Consider the following 15,898-nt stretch of genomic DNA (forward strand, 5'->3'; position numbering starts at 1 on the left):
CCTTGGGTAGTGGGGTTTGGGCACCACATGTGCTCCATGCTACAAAGCAGCACAAGGGGAGAGCCCAGGGCGGATACAAAATGTGGATCTGAACCAGCAAAAAAGAGCACTGGATGTGGGCACTGGCATTCCCAGCTATAAAGCGGATTTATGTGGATTTGCGGGCACTAGCCAAGGGGGCATGGCAGTGAGATCCATTCCTTAGCTCACCCACATGGGTTCTCTCCCCAGCTCTGGGAGGGGACTGGGGGCTGGTGCGTTACAGTGGGGAGGGCTGGGAGCCAGGGTGCCGTGGTTCTCACTCAGCTCAAGGAAGGCAGTGGAAGCAGGAGGGTCAGAGCACTGGGAGCTGGACTCCTGGGTTCACTCCAGGTCAGGAAGAGGCCTGTTTACTTCAACCACATGGTAAAAATGAGGTGGTTGTTTCTTCCAGTGTCCTGCCTGCATGGTGGAACTCCCAACGGCACAGCGTGCATCTGCCCCTGGGGCTGGTGGGGCGACCGCTGTGAGTACGAAGACCCCACCACGGCCTGCCAGAACGGTGGCACAGCCATCGGACACCGCTGCTTCTGTCCTCCGGGCTTCGCGGGGGAGCGCTGTGACTGCAGGGACAGCTGCCAGGACTGCCACAATGGAGGCACCACCATCGGCACAGACTGCGTCTGCCCGCCAGGGACCTGGGGCCCACGATGTGAATATTGTGGGACATCTACTCCACCAACCAACACCCCTTTAACTACCAATACCTCTATAACAACCACCACCTCCTCCACCTCCACCCCCACTACTGTAATCACCACGGTCTCCATCTCCACTGCTACAAGCACAACCCCCTCCACCTCAACCTCAAGTGCTACAACCACCACACCCTCCACTGCCACAACCCCCACGCCCTCCACATCCACCCCCAATGCTACAATCACCACCCCCTCCACATCCTCTGCTACAAGCACCACCCCCTCTACTGCCAGCACCACTACTACAGCCAACACCCCCTTAACCAGCCCAACTGCTACAATCACTACCCTCTCCACATCAACTGTTGAAACAACCCCCACCCCCACCACCTCCACTCCCACCACCACCACCCCCTCCACTTCCACTGCTTTAACCACCACCTCCTCCACCACAACCCCGACTGCTACAAGCACCACCCTCTCCACTCACAGCACCACTGCAACAGTCACCACTCCATTAACCACCACGTCAACTGGAAAAACCACCACCCCCTCCACCACAACCTCCACTTCTATAACTACCATCCTCTCCACTCCCACCACCACTGCTACAATAACCACCCCGTCCACATCAACTGTTGAAACAACCACCACCTCCACCTCCACTCCCATAACCACCACCCCCTCCACTCCCAGCATCACTGCAACAATCACCACTGCCTTAACCACCACATCAACTGTTGAAACAACCACCCCCTCCACCACCACCTCCACCTCCACTCCCATAACCATCACTCCCTCCACTCCCAGCAGCACTGCAACAATCACCACTGCCTTAACCACCACGTCAACTGGAACAACCACGACCCCCTCCACCTCCACCTCCACTCCTACAACCACCGCCACCTCCACCGGTTTAACCACCACCTCCTCCACCCCCAACCCGACTGCTACAAGCCTCACCCCCTCCACTCCCAGCAGCACTGCAACAATCACCATGTCAACTGGAACAGCCACCACCCCCTCCACTACACCCTCCCCTTCTACAACCTCCACTACCTCCACTTCTATAACCACCACCCCCTCCACTTCCAGCAGCACTGCAACAATCACCACTCCCTTAACCACCACATCAACTGGAACAACCACGACCCCCTCCACCTCCACCTTCACTGCTACCACCACCACCCCCTCCACTGTGATAACCACCACACCCTCCACTCTCAGCACCACTGCTACAACTGCCACCCCATCCACATCAACTGTTGAAACAACCACCACCCCCTCCACTCCCTCCACCTCCACCTCCACCTCCACCTCCACTCCTACAACCACCGCCACCTCCACCGGTTTAACCACCACCTCCTCCACCCCCAACCCGACTGCTACAAGCCTCACCCCCTCCACTCCCAGCAGCACTGCAACAATCACCATGTCAACTGGAACAGCCACCACCCCCTCCACTACACCCTCCCCTTCTACAACCTCCACTACCTCCACTTCTATAACCACCACCCCCTCCACTTCCAGCAGCACTGCAACAATCACCACTCCCTTAACCACCACATCAACTGGAACAACCACGACCCCCTCCACCTCCACCTTCACTGCTACCACCACCACCCCCTCCACTGTGATAACCACCACACCCTCCACTCTCAGCACCACTGCTACAACTGCCACCCCATCCACATCAACTGTTGAAACAACCACCACCCCCTCCACTCCCTCCACCTCCACCTCCACCTCCACTCCTACAACCACCGCCACCTCCACCGGTTTAACCACCACCTCCTCCACCCCCAACCCGACTGCTACAAGCCTCACCCCCTCCACTCCCAGCAGCACTGCAACAATCACCATGTCAACTGGAACAGCCACCACCCCCTCCACTACACCCTCCCCTTCTACAACCTCCACTACCTCCACTTCTATAACCACCACCCCCTCCACTTCCAGCAGCACTGCAACAATCACCACTCCCTTAACCACCACGTCAACTGGAACAACGACGACCCCCTCCACCTCCACCTTCACTGCTACCACCACCACCCCCTCCACTGTGATAACCACCACACCCTCCACTCTCAGCACCACTGCTACAACTGCCACCCCATCCACATCAACTGTTGAAACAACCACCACCCCCTCCATTCCCTCCACCTCCACCTCCACCTCCACTCCTACAACCACCGCCACCTCCACCGGTTTAACCACCACCTCCTCCACCCCCAACCCGACTGCTACAAGCCTCACCCCCTCCACTCCCAGCAGCACTGCAACAATCACCATGTCAACTGGAACAGCCACCACCCCATCCACTACACCCTCCCCTTCTACAACCTCCACTACCTCCACTTCTATAACCACCACCCCCTCCACTTCCAGCAGCACTGCAACAATCACCACTCCCTTAACCACCACATCAACTGGAACAACCACGACCCCCTCCACCTCCACCTTCACTGCTACCACCACCACCCCCTCCACTGTGATAACCACCACACCCTCCACTCTCAGCACCACTGCTACAACTGCCACCCCATCCACATCAACTGTTGAAACAACCACCACCCCCTCCACTCCCTCCACCTCCACCTCCACCTCCACCTCCACTCCTACAACCACCGCCACCTCCACCGGTTTAACCACCACCTCCTCCACCCCCAACCCGACTGCTACAAGCCTCACCCCCTCCACTCCCAGCAGCACTGCAACAATCACCATGTCAACTGGAACAGCCACCACCCCCTCCACTACACCCTCCCCTTCTACAACCTCCACTACCTCCACTTCTATAACCACCACCCCCTCCACTTCCAGCAGCACTGCAACAATCACCACTCCCTTAACCACCACATCAACTGGAACAACCACGACCCCCTCCACCTCCACCTTCACTGCTACCACCACCACCCCCTCCACTGTGATAACCACCACACCCTCCACTCTCAGCACCACTGCTACAACTGCCACCCCATCCACATCAACTGTTGAAACAACCACCACCCCCTCCACTCCCTCCACCTCCACCTCCACCTCCACTCCTACAACCACCGCCACCTCCACCGGTTTAACCACCACCTCCTCCACCCCCAACCCGACTGCTACAAGCCTCACCCCCTCCACTCCCAGCAGCACTGCAACAATCACCATGTCAACTGGAACAGCCACCACCCCCTCCACTACACCCTCCCCTTCTACAACCTCCACTACCTCCACTTCTATAACCACCACCCCCTCCACTTCCAGCAGCACTGCAACAATCACCACTCCCTTAACCACCACGTCAACTGGAACAACGACGACCCCCTCCACCTCCACCTTCACTGCTACCACCACCACCCCCTCCACTGTGATAACCACCACACCCTCCACTCTCAGCACCACTGCTACAACTGCCACCCCATCCACATCAACTGTTGAAACAACCACCACCCCCTCCATTCCCTCCACCTCCACCTCCACCTCCACTCCTACAACCACCGCCACCTCCACCGGTTTAACCACCACCTCCTCCACCCCCAACCCGACTGCTACAAGCCTCACCCCCTCCACTCCCAGCAGCACTGCAACAATCACCATGTCAACTGGAACAGCCACCACCCCCTCCACTACACCCTCCCCTTCTACAACCTCCACTACCTCCACTTCTATAACCACCACCCCCTCCACTTCCAGCAGCACTGCAACAATCACCACTCCCTTAACCACCACGTCAACTGGAACAACGACGACCCCCTCCACCTCCACCTTCACTGCTACCACCACCACCCCCTCCACTGTGATAACCACCACACCCTCCACTCTCAGCACCACTGCTACAACTGCCACCCCATCCACATCAACTGTTGAAACAACCACCACCCCCTCCACTCCCTCCACCTCCACCTCCACCTCCACTCCTACAACCACCGCCACCTCCACCGGTTTAACCACCACCTCCTCCACCCCCAACCCGACTGCTACAAGCCTCACCCCCTCCACTCCCAGCAGCACTGCAACAATCACCATGTCAACTGGAACAGCCACCACCCCCTCCACTACACCCTCCCCTTCTACAACCTCCACTACCTCCACTTCTATAACCACCACCCCCTCCACTCCCAGCAGCACTGCAACAATCACCATGTCAACTGGAACAGCCACCACCCCCTCCACTACACCCTCCCCTTCTACAACCTCCACTACCTCCACTTCTATAACCACCACCCCCTCCACTTCCAGCAGCACTACAACAATCACCACTCCCTTAACCACCACGTCAACTGGAACAACGACGACCCCCTCCACCTCCACCTTCACTGCTACCACCACCACCCCCTCCACTGTGATAACCACCACACCCTCCACTCTCAGCACCACTGCTACAACTGCCACCCCATCCACATCAACTGTTGAAACAACCACCACCCCCTCCATTCCCTCCACCTCCACCTCCACCTCCACTCCTACAACCACCGCCACCTCCACCGGTTTAACCACCACCTCCTCCACCCCCAACCCGACTGCTACAAGCCTCACCCCCTCCACTCCCAGCAGCACTGCAACAATCACCATGTCAACTGGAACAGCCACCACCCCCTCCACTACACCCTCCCCTTCTACAACCTCCACTACCTCCACTTCTATAACCACCACCCCCTCCACTTCCAGCAGCACTGCAACAATCACCACTCCCTTAACCACCACGTCAACTGGAACAACGACGACCCCCTCCACCTCCACCTTCACTGCTACCACCACCACCCCCTCCACTGTGATAACCACCACACCCTCCACTCTCAGCACCACTGCTACAACTGCCACCCCATCCACATCAACTGTTGAAACAACCACCACCCCCTCCACTCCCTCCACCTCCACCTCCACCTCCACTCCTACAACCACCGCCACCTCCACCGGTTTAACCACAACCTCCTCCACCCCCAACCCGACTGCTACAAGCCTCACCCCCTCCACTCCCAGCAGCACTGCAACAATCACCATGTCAACTGGAACAGCCACCACCCCCTCCACTACACCCTCCCCTTCTACAACCTCCACTACCTCCACTTCTATAACCACCACCCCCTCCACTTCCAGCAGCACTACAACAATCACCACTCCCTTAACCACCACGTCAACTGGAACAACCACGACCCCCTCCACCTCCACCTTCACTGCTACCACCACCACCCCCTCCACTGTGATAACCACCACACCCTCCACTCTCAGCACCACTGCTACAACTGCCACCCCATCCACATCAACTGTTGAAACAACCACCACCCCCTCCACTCCCTCCACCTCCACCTCCACCTCCACTCCTACAACCACCGCCACCTCCACCGGTTTAACCACCACCTCCTCCACCCCCAACCCGACTGCTACAAGCCTCACCCCCTCCACTCCCAGCAGCACTGCAACAATCACCATGTCAACTGGAACAGCCACCACCCCCTCCACTACACCCTCCCCTTCTACAACCTCCACTACCTCCACTTCTATAACCACCACCCCCTCCACTTCCAGCAGCACTACAACAATCACCACTCCCTTAACCACCACGTCAACTGGAACAACGACGACCCCCTCCACCTCCACCTTCACTGCTACCACCACCACCCCCTCCACTGTGATAACCACCACACCCTCCACTCTCAGCACCACTGCTACAACTGCCACCCCATCCACATCAACTGTTGAAACAACCACCACCCCCTCCACTCCCTCCACCTCCACCTCCACCTCCACCTCCACTCCTACAACCACCGCCACCTCCACCGGTTTAACCACCACCTCCTCCACCCCCAACCCGACTGCTACAAGCCTCACCCCCTCCACTCCCAGCAGCACTGCAACAATCACCATGTCAACTGGAACAGCCACCACCCGCTCCACTACACCCTCCCCTTCTACAACCTCCACTACCTCCACTTCTATAACCACCACCCCCTCCACTTCCAGCAGCACTGCAACAATCACCACTCCCTTAACCACCACGTCAACTGGAACAACGACGACCCCCTCCACCTCCACCTTCACTGCTACCACCACCACCCCCTCCACTGTGATAACCACCACACCCTCCACTCTCAGCACCACTGCTACAACTGCCACCCCATCCACATCAACTGTTGAAACAACCACCACCCCCTCCACTCCCTCCACCTCCACCTCCACCTCCACTCCTACAACCACCGCCACCTCCACCGGTTTAACCACCACCTCCTCCACCCCCAACCCGACTGCTACAAGCCTCACCCCCTCCACTCCCAGCAGCACTGCAACAATCACCATGTCAACTGGAACAGCCACCACCCCCTCCACTACACCCTCCCCTTCTACAACCTCCACTACCTCCACTTCTATAACCACCACCCCCTCCACTTCCAGCAGCACTACAACAATCACCACTCCCTTAACCACCACGTCAACTGGAACAACGACGACCCCCTCCACCTCCACCTTCACTGCTACCACCACCACCCCCTCCACTGTGATAACCACCACACCCTCCACTCTCAGCACCACTGCTACAACTGCCACCCCATCCACATCAACTGTTGAAACAACCACCACCCCCTCCATTCCCTCCACCTCCACCTCCACCTCCACTCCTACAACCACCGCCACCTCCACCGGTTTAACCACCACCTCCTCCACCCCCAACCCGACTGCTACAAGCCTCACCCCCTCCACTCCCAGCAGCACTGCAACAATCACCATGTCAACTGGAACAGCCACCACCCCCTCCACTACACCCTCCCCTTCTACAACCTCCACTACCTCCACTTCTATAACCACCACCCCCTCCACTTCCAGCAGCACTACAACAATCACCACTCCCTTAACCACCACGTCAACTGGAACAACGACGACCCCCTCCACCTCCACCTTCACTGCTACCACCACCACCCCCTCCACTGTGATAACCACCACACCCTCCACTCTCAGCACCACTGCTACAACTGCCACCCCATCCACATCAACTGTTGAAACAACCACCACCCCCTCCACTCCCTCCACCTCCACCTCCACCTCCACCTCCACTCCTACAACCACCGCCACCTCCACCGGTTTAACCACCACCTCCTCCACCCCCAACCCGACTGCTACAAGCCTCACCCCCTCCACTCCCAGCAGCACTGCAACAATCACCATGTCAACTGGAACAGCCACCACCCGCTCCACTACACCCTCCCCTTCTACAACCTCCACTACCTCCACTTCTATAACCACCACCCCCTCCACTTCCAGCAGCACTGCAACAATCACCACTCCCTTAACCACCACGTCAACTGGAACAACGACGACCCCCTCCACCTCCACCTTCACTGCTACCACCACCACCCCCTCCACTGTGATAACCACCACACCCTCCACTCTCAGCACCACTGCTACAACTGCCACCCCATCCACATCAACTGTTGAAACAACCACCACCCCCTCCACTCCCTCCACCTCCACCTCCACCTCCACTCCTACAACCACCGCCACCTCCACCGGTTTAACCACCACCTCCTCCACCCCCAACCCGACTGCTACAAGCCTCACCCCCTCCACTCCCAGCAGCACTGCAACAATCACCATGTCAACTGGAACAGCCACCACCCCCTCCACTACACCCTCACCTTCTACAACCTCCACTACCTCCACTTCTATAACCACCACCCCGTCCACTTCCAGCAGCACTACAACAATCACCACTCCCTTAACCACCACGTCAACTGGAACAACGACGACCCCCTCCACCTCCACCTTCACTGCTACCACCACCACCCCCTCCACTGTGATAACCACCACACCCTCCACTCTCAGCACCACTGCTACAACTGCCACCCCATCCACATCAACTGTTGAAACAACCACCACCCCCTCCACTCCCTCCACCTCCACCTCCACCTCCACCTCCACTCCTACAACCACCGCCACCTCCACCGGTTTAACCACCACCTCCTCCACCCCCAACCCGACTGCTACAAGCCTCACCCCCTCCACTCCCAGCAGCACTGCAACAATCACCATGTCAACTGGAACAGCCACCACCCCCTCCACTACACCCTCCCCTTCTACAACCTCCACTACCTCCACTTCTATAACCACCACCCCCTCCACTTCCAGCAGCACTACAACAATCACCACTCCCTTAACCACCACGTCAACTGGAACAACGACGACCCCCTCCACCTCCACCTTCACTGCTACCACCACCACCCCCTCCACTGTGATAACCACCACACCCTCCACTCTCAGCACCACTGCTACAACTGCCACCCCATCCACATCAACTGTTGAAACAACCACCACCCCCTCCACTCCCTCCACCTCCACCTCCACCTCCACCTCCACTGTGATAACCACCACACCCTCCACTCTCAGCACCACTGCTACAACTGCCACCCCATCCACATCAACTGTTGAAACAACCACCACCCCCTCCACTCCCTCCACCTCCACCTCCACCTCCACTCCTACAACCACCGCCACCTCCACCGGTTTAACCACCACCTCCTCCACCCCCAACCCGACTGCTACAAGCCTCACCCCCTCCACTCCCAGCAGCACTGCAACAATCACCATGTCAACTGGAACAGCCACCACCCCCTCCACTACACCCTCCCCTTCTACAACCTCCACTACCTCCACTTCTATAACCACCACCCCCTCCACTTCCAGCAGCACTACAACAATCACCACTCCCTTAACCACCACGTCAACTGGAACAACGACGACCCCCTCCACCTCCACCTTCACTGCTACCACCACCACCCCCTCCACTGTGATAACCACCACACCCTCCACTCTCAGCACCACTGCTACAACTGCCACCCCATCCACATCAACTGTTGAAACAACCACCACCCCCTCCACTCCCTCCACCTCCACCTCCACCTCCACTCCTACAACCACCGCCACCTCCACCGGTTTAACCACCACCTCCTCCACCCCCAACCCGACTGCTACAAGCCTCACCCCCTCCACTCCCAGCAGCACTGCAACAATCACCATGTCAACTGGAACAGCCACCACCCGCTCCACTACACCCTCCCCTTCTACAACCTCCACTACCTCCACTTCTATAACCACCACCCCCTCCACTTCCAGCAGCACTGCAACAATCACCACTCCCTTAACCACCACGTCAACTGGAACAACCACGATCCCCTCCACCTCCACCTTCACTGCTACCACCACCACCCCCTCCACTGTGATAACCACCACACCCTCCACTCTCAGCACCACTGCTACAACTGCCACCCCATCCACATCAACTGTTGAAACAACCACCACCCCCTCCATTCCCTCCACCTCCACCTCCACTCCTACAACCACCGCCACCTCCACCGGTTTAACCACCACCTCCTCCACCTCCAACCCGACTGCTACAAGCCTCACCCCCTCCACTCCCAGCAGCACTGCAACAATCACCATGTCAACTGGAACAGCCACCACCCCCTCCACTACACCCTCCCCTTCTACAACCTCCACTACCTCCACTTCTATAACCACCACCCCCTCCACTTCCAGCAGCACTGCAACAATCACCACTCCCTTAACCACCACGTCAACTGGAACAACGACGACCCCCTCCACCTCCACCTTCACTGCTACCACCACCACCCCCTCCACTGTGATAACCACCACACCCTCCACTCTCAGCACCACTGCTACAACTGCCACCCCATCCACATCAACTGTTGAAACAACCACCACCCCCTCCACTCCCTCCACCTCCACCTCCACCTCCACTCCTACAACCACCGCCACCTCCACCGGTTTAACCACCACCTCCTCCACCCCCAACCCGACTGCTACAAGCCTCACCCCCTCCACTCCCAGCAGCACTGCAACAATCACCATGTCAACTGGAACAGCCACCACCCCCTCCACTACACCCTCCCCTTCTACAACCTCCACTACCTCCACTTCTATAACCACCACCCCCTCCACTTCCAGCAGCACTACAACAATCACCACTCCCTTAACCACCACGTCAACTGGAACAACGACGACCCCCTCCACCTCCACCTTCACTGCTACCACCACCACCCCCTCCACTGTGATAACCACCACACCCTCCACTCTCAGCACCACTGCTACAACTGCCACCCCATCCACATCAACTGTTGAAACAACCACCACCCCCTCCACTCCCTCCACCTCCACCTCCACCTCCACTCCTACAACCACCGCCACCTCCACCGGTTTAACCACCACCTCCTCCACCCCCAACCCGACTGCTACAAGCCTCACCCCCTCCACTCCCAGCAGCACTGCAACAATCACCATGTCAACTGGAACAGCCACCACCCCCTCCACTACACCCTCCCCTTCTACAACCTCCACTACCTCCACTTCTATAACCACCACCCCCTCCACTTCCAGCAGCACTGCAACAATCACCACTCCCTTAACCACCACATCAACTGGAACAACCACGACCCCCTCCACCTCCACCTTCACTGCTACCACCACCACCCCCTCCACTGTGATAACCACCACACCCTCCACTCTCAGCACCACTGCTACAACTGCCACCCCATCCACATCAACTGTTGAAACAACCACCACCCCCTCCATTCCCTCCACCTCCACCTCCACCTCCACCTCCACTCCTACAACCACCGCCACCTCCACCGGTTTAACCACCACCTCCTCCACCCCCAACCCGACTGCTACAAGCCTCACCCCCTCCACTCCCAGCAGCACTGCAACAATCACCATGTCAACTGGAACAGCCACCACCCCCTCCACTACACCCTCCCTTTCTACAACCTCCACTACCTCCACTTCTATAACCACCACCCCCTCCACTTCCAGCAGCACTGCAACAATCACCACTCCCTTAACCACCACGTCAACTGGAACAACGACGACCCCCTCCACCTCCACCTTCACTGCTACCACCACCACCCCCTCCACTGTGATAACCACCACACCCTCCACTCTCAGCACCACTGGTACAACTGCCACCCCATCCACATCAACTGTTGAAACAACCACCACCCCCTCCACTCCCTCCACCTCCACCTCCACTCCTACAACCACCGCCACCTCCACCGGTTTAACCACCACCTCCTCCACCCCCAACCCGACTGCTACAAGCCTCACCCCCTCCACTCCCAGCAGCACTGCAACAATCACCATGTCAACTGGAACAGCCACCACCCCCTCCACTACACCCTCCCCTTCTACAACCTCCACTACCTCCACTTCTATAACCACCACCCCCTCCACTTCCAGCAGCACTACAACAATCACCACTCCCTTAACCACCACGTCAACTGGAACAACGACGACCCCCTCCACCTCCACCTTCACTGCTACCACCACCACCCCCTCCACTGTGATAACCACCACACCCTCCACTCTCAGCACCACTGCTACAACTGCCACCCCATCCACATCAACTGTTGAAACAACCACCACCCCCTCCACTCCCTCCACCTCCTCCTCCACCTCCACTCCTACAACCACTGCCACCTCCACCGGTTTAACCACCACCTCCTCCACCCCCAACCCGACTGCTACAAGCCTCACCCCCTCCACTCCCAGCAGCACTGCAACAATCACCATGTCAACTGGAACAGCCACCACCCCCTCCACTACACCCTCCCCTTCTACAACCTCCACTACCTCCACTTCTATAACCACCACCCCCTCCACTTCCAGCAGCACTGCAACAATCACCACTCCCTTAACCACCACGTCAACTGGAACAACCATGACCCCCTCCACCTCCACCTTCACTGCTACCACCACCACCCCCTCCACTGTGATAACCACCACACCCTCCACTCTCAGCACCACTGCTACAACTGCCACCCCTTTAACCACCCACACTGCCACAAGCACCACCCCATCCACATCAACTGTTGAAAAAACCACAACCCCCTCCACCACCACCTCCACCTCCACTCCCATAACCACCACTCCCTCCACTCCCAGCACCACTACAACAATCACCACTGCCTTAACAACCACATCAACTGGAACAACCACGACCCCCTCCACCTCCACCTTCACCGCTACAACCACCACCCCCTCCACATCAACTGTTGAAACAACCACCACTCCCTCCATCTCCACCACCACCACCTTCACCTCCACTCCTACAATCACCGCCACCTCCACCGGTTTAACCACCACCTCCTCCACCCCCATCCCGACTCCAACAAGCCTCACCCCCTCCACTCCCAGCAGCACTACAACAATCACCACTGCCTTAACCACCATGTCAACTGGAACAACCACCACCCCCTCCACTACACCCTCCCCTTCTACAACCTCCACTACGTCCAGTTCTATAACCACCATCCTCTCCACTCCCAGCACCACTGCAACAATAACCACTCCGTCCACATCAACTGTTGAAACAACTGCCACCCCCACCTCCACTCCCATAACCACCACTCCCTCCACTCCCAGCACCACTGCAACAATCACCACTGCCTTAACCACCACATCAACTGGAACAACAACAACCCCCTCCACCTCCACCTTCACTGCTACAACCACCACTGCCTCCACATCAACTGTTGAAACAACTGCCACCCCCACCTCCACTCCCATAACCACCACTCCCTCCACTCCCAGCAGCACTGCAACAATCACCACTCCCTTAACCACTACGTCAACTGGAATAACGACGACCCCCTCCACCTCCACCTTCACTGCTACAACCACCACCCCCTCCACATCAACTGTTGAAACAACCACCACCCCCTCCACCCCCATAACCACCACCCCCTCCACTCCCAGCAGCACTGCAACAATCACCACTGCCTTAACCACCACATCAACTGGAACAACCATGACCCCCTCCCCCTCCACCTTCACTGCTACAACCACCACTCCCTCCACATCAACTGTTGAAACAACCACCACCCCTTCCACCACCACCTCCACCTCCACTCCCATAACCACCACTCCCTCTACTCCCAGCACCACTGCAACAATCACCACTGCCTTAACCACCACATCAACTGGAACAACCACGACCCCCTCCACCTCCACCTTCACCGCTACAACCACCACCCCTTCCACATCAACTGTTGAAACAACCACCACTCCCTCCATCTCCACCACCACCACCTTCACCTCCATTCCTACAAACACCGGCACCTCCACCGGTTTAACCACCACCTCCTCCACCCCCATCCCGACTCCTACAAGCACCACCCCCTCCACTCCCAGCAGCACTGCAACAATCACCACTCCCTTAACCACCACGTCAACTAGAACAACCACCACCCCCTCCACTACGCCCTCTTCTTCTACAACCTCCACTACCTCCACTTCTATAACCACCATCCTCTCCACTCGCAGCACCACTGCTACAATAACCACACCGTGCACATCAACTGTTGAAACAACCACCACCCCCTCCACCACCACCTCCACCTCCACTCCCATAACCACCACTCCCTCCAGTCCCAGCACCACTGCAACAATCACCACTGCCTTAACCACCACATCTACTGGAACAACCATGACCCCCTCCGCCTCTACCTTCACTGCTACAACCACCTCCCCCTCCACATCATGTGTTGAAACAACCACCACTTCCTGCTCCTCCACCACCACCACCACCACCTCCACCTCCACCCCCACGGTTTCTTGTCCTGTGACCTCTTCTTGTGTGATGCCCACATGTATTGTCCCTACTGAGGATTGGAGCACACCTAGCTGGGGTAGCGCTGTCCCAGGTGAGTACAAACTCTAGTTATGTCTTGGGCTCTTGCCTATGTGTCTTTTTGGTGTATTGCACATTTAGGGTGTGTCTAGACTACATGCCTCTGTCGTCAGAGTCACGTAGATTAGACACATAGGGAAAGGCAAATGAGGCCGCGATTTAAATGATCGCGGCTTCATTTAAATTTTCATGGCTGCCATGCTGAGCCGACAAACAGCTGATCAGCTGTTTGTCCGCTCAGCGCGCTAGTCTGGACGCTCCCCTGCCGACATCAAAGCCCTTTGTCGGCACACCCGTTATTCCTCGTGGGATGAGGTTTACCGGGGCTGCCGACAAAGGGATTTGATGTCAGCAGGGGAGCGTCCAGACTAGCGCGCTGAGCGGACAAACAGCTGATCAGCTGTTTGTCGGCTCAGCGCGGCAGTCATGTAAATTTAAATGAAGATCATTTAAATCACGGCTTCATTTGCCTTTGCCAAAACAACTAATCTACCATGTAGCCATGTGTGACGGCGCGTTGGGGTCCCCCGTCTCCCTCACCCCGAAATGGCACAAACAGACTCCACCAGCCAGTGGAATTGAGGGTGGTTTATTGCTCCTCCAGGATACTGCATAGCACAGATGTAATTTGGTTACAGGAACTGGGGCTAAGAGGCCTCAGTGCCCCCCCTTGAGATGGGGGAGTCCCAGCCCTCCTCCCCAGCTCCTTTTCCCCTGCTTTCCAGACAGGAACTAACTAACTCTCTTCCAGCCCTGCCCCCTAGCCAGGGCAGCATTCCACCTTCCTTTGTTCCTCTCCATGGGGGGTGTCTGGCCATACTGGTTTGCATAGTGACTCATCCTGTTTTGCTGGGTCGTGGTACCCACGGCAGCCAGTGGGGGTTACCCCAGAGCCAGCAGCATAGCAACCTGCCAGGTACCCCCACTACGTCACAGTTCTCCCCCCTCCGAGAGCGAACTGAGCAGGGTCACTCCGCTCGTGACCTAGGGAAGTTCGGGTCCTCTGCGTGGGAACCCGCCCTGGGGACATGGGTGCTCCCCTTGACTCGGGCCGGCCGTGGCGAGGCCCCACATGAGCTGGCTTCCCTCTGTCTACTCGCCGCCCCACTCCATGGCGACTGGCACAGGCCTGTCCTCGGGGGGTCATACCCACCCTTCCACTGGCCTTGATCCCTGGCCAGGGTCTTTCGGGCCGGGGCCATGAGCCCAGCGAGCCTTCTCTGGGCAGCCAGTGCGGCTTCCACCCCCGATGCTCCATCCAGGGAGGTCTTCCCCTCCCATAGCTCTCTCAGCGAGCCCAGAGGGTCCTCTATCTGGGGTAGAGACCCCCAAGCCGCTTTCCTACTGTCTTGGGCCTTCCCGCCCCTCTGGCAGGAGTCACAGGACCGGCAGTACCGCTGCACGGCTGTAAAGATTCCCGACCAATAGAAGTGCTGGAGCAGCCTCAGCCGGGTGCTCCGGATCCCCCGGTGGCCCCCAACGGGGACGTCGTGGGCCAAATACAGCAGCTTGAGGCGATACTTTCGGGGGACGACCAGCT

General features: G+C 57.9%; 3 protein-coding genes across 3 annotated transcripts in view; all 3 read left to right on the forward strand.

The window, feature by feature from the left end:
- Positions 1–383: 383 nt before the first annotated feature.
- On the forward strand, positions 384–1,946 carry LOC149521834 (uncharacterized). Its single transcript, XM_089772718.1, has 2 exons — positions 384–1,779; positions 1,905–1,946. Exons 1-2 carry the CDS (start codon positions 403–405, stop codon positions 1,944–1,946), a joined length of 1,419 nt encoding a protein of 472 aa, XP_089628844.1. The 5' UTR covers positions 384–402.
- Positions 1,947–2,109: 163 nt separating this feature from the next.
- On the forward strand, positions 2,110–3,239 carry LOC149521835 (uncharacterized). The gene is made up of 2 exons (XM_089772719.1): positions 2,110–3,072; positions 3,198–3,239. Exons 1-2 carry the CDS (start codon positions 2,110–2,112, stop codon positions 3,237–3,239), a joined length of 1,005 nt encoding a protein of 334 aa, XP_089628845.1.
- Positions 3,240–5,664: 2,425 nt separating this feature from the next.
- LOC142818204 (uncharacterized) overlaps positions 5,665–15,898 on the forward strand; it is a 36,748-nt gene continuing 26,514 nt past the window's right edge. The window contains exons 1-6 of the mRNA XM_089772720.1: positions 5,665–5,951; positions 6,759–8,426; positions 9,900–10,438; positions 10,538–11,519; positions 11,616–13,295; positions 13,425–14,371. Of these exons, the coding sequence (XP_089628846.1) occupies positions 5,665–5,951; positions 6,759–8,426; positions 9,900–10,438; positions 10,538–11,519; positions 11,616–13,295; positions 13,425–14,371 (6,103 nt within the window). The remainder of the gene's footprint in view (positions 5,952–6,758; positions 8,427–9,899; positions 10,439–10,537; positions 11,520–11,615; positions 13,296–13,424; positions 14,372–15,898) is intronic.

The sequence above is a fragment of the Pelodiscus sinensis genome, chromosome 22 (assembly GCF_052426305.1).
Source record: "Pelodiscus sinensis isolate ZL-2025 chromosome 22, ASM5242630v1, whole genome shotgun sequence".
Taxonomy (NCBI): domain Eukaryota; kingdom Metazoa; phylum Chordata; order Testudines; family Trionychidae; genus Pelodiscus; species Pelodiscus sinensis.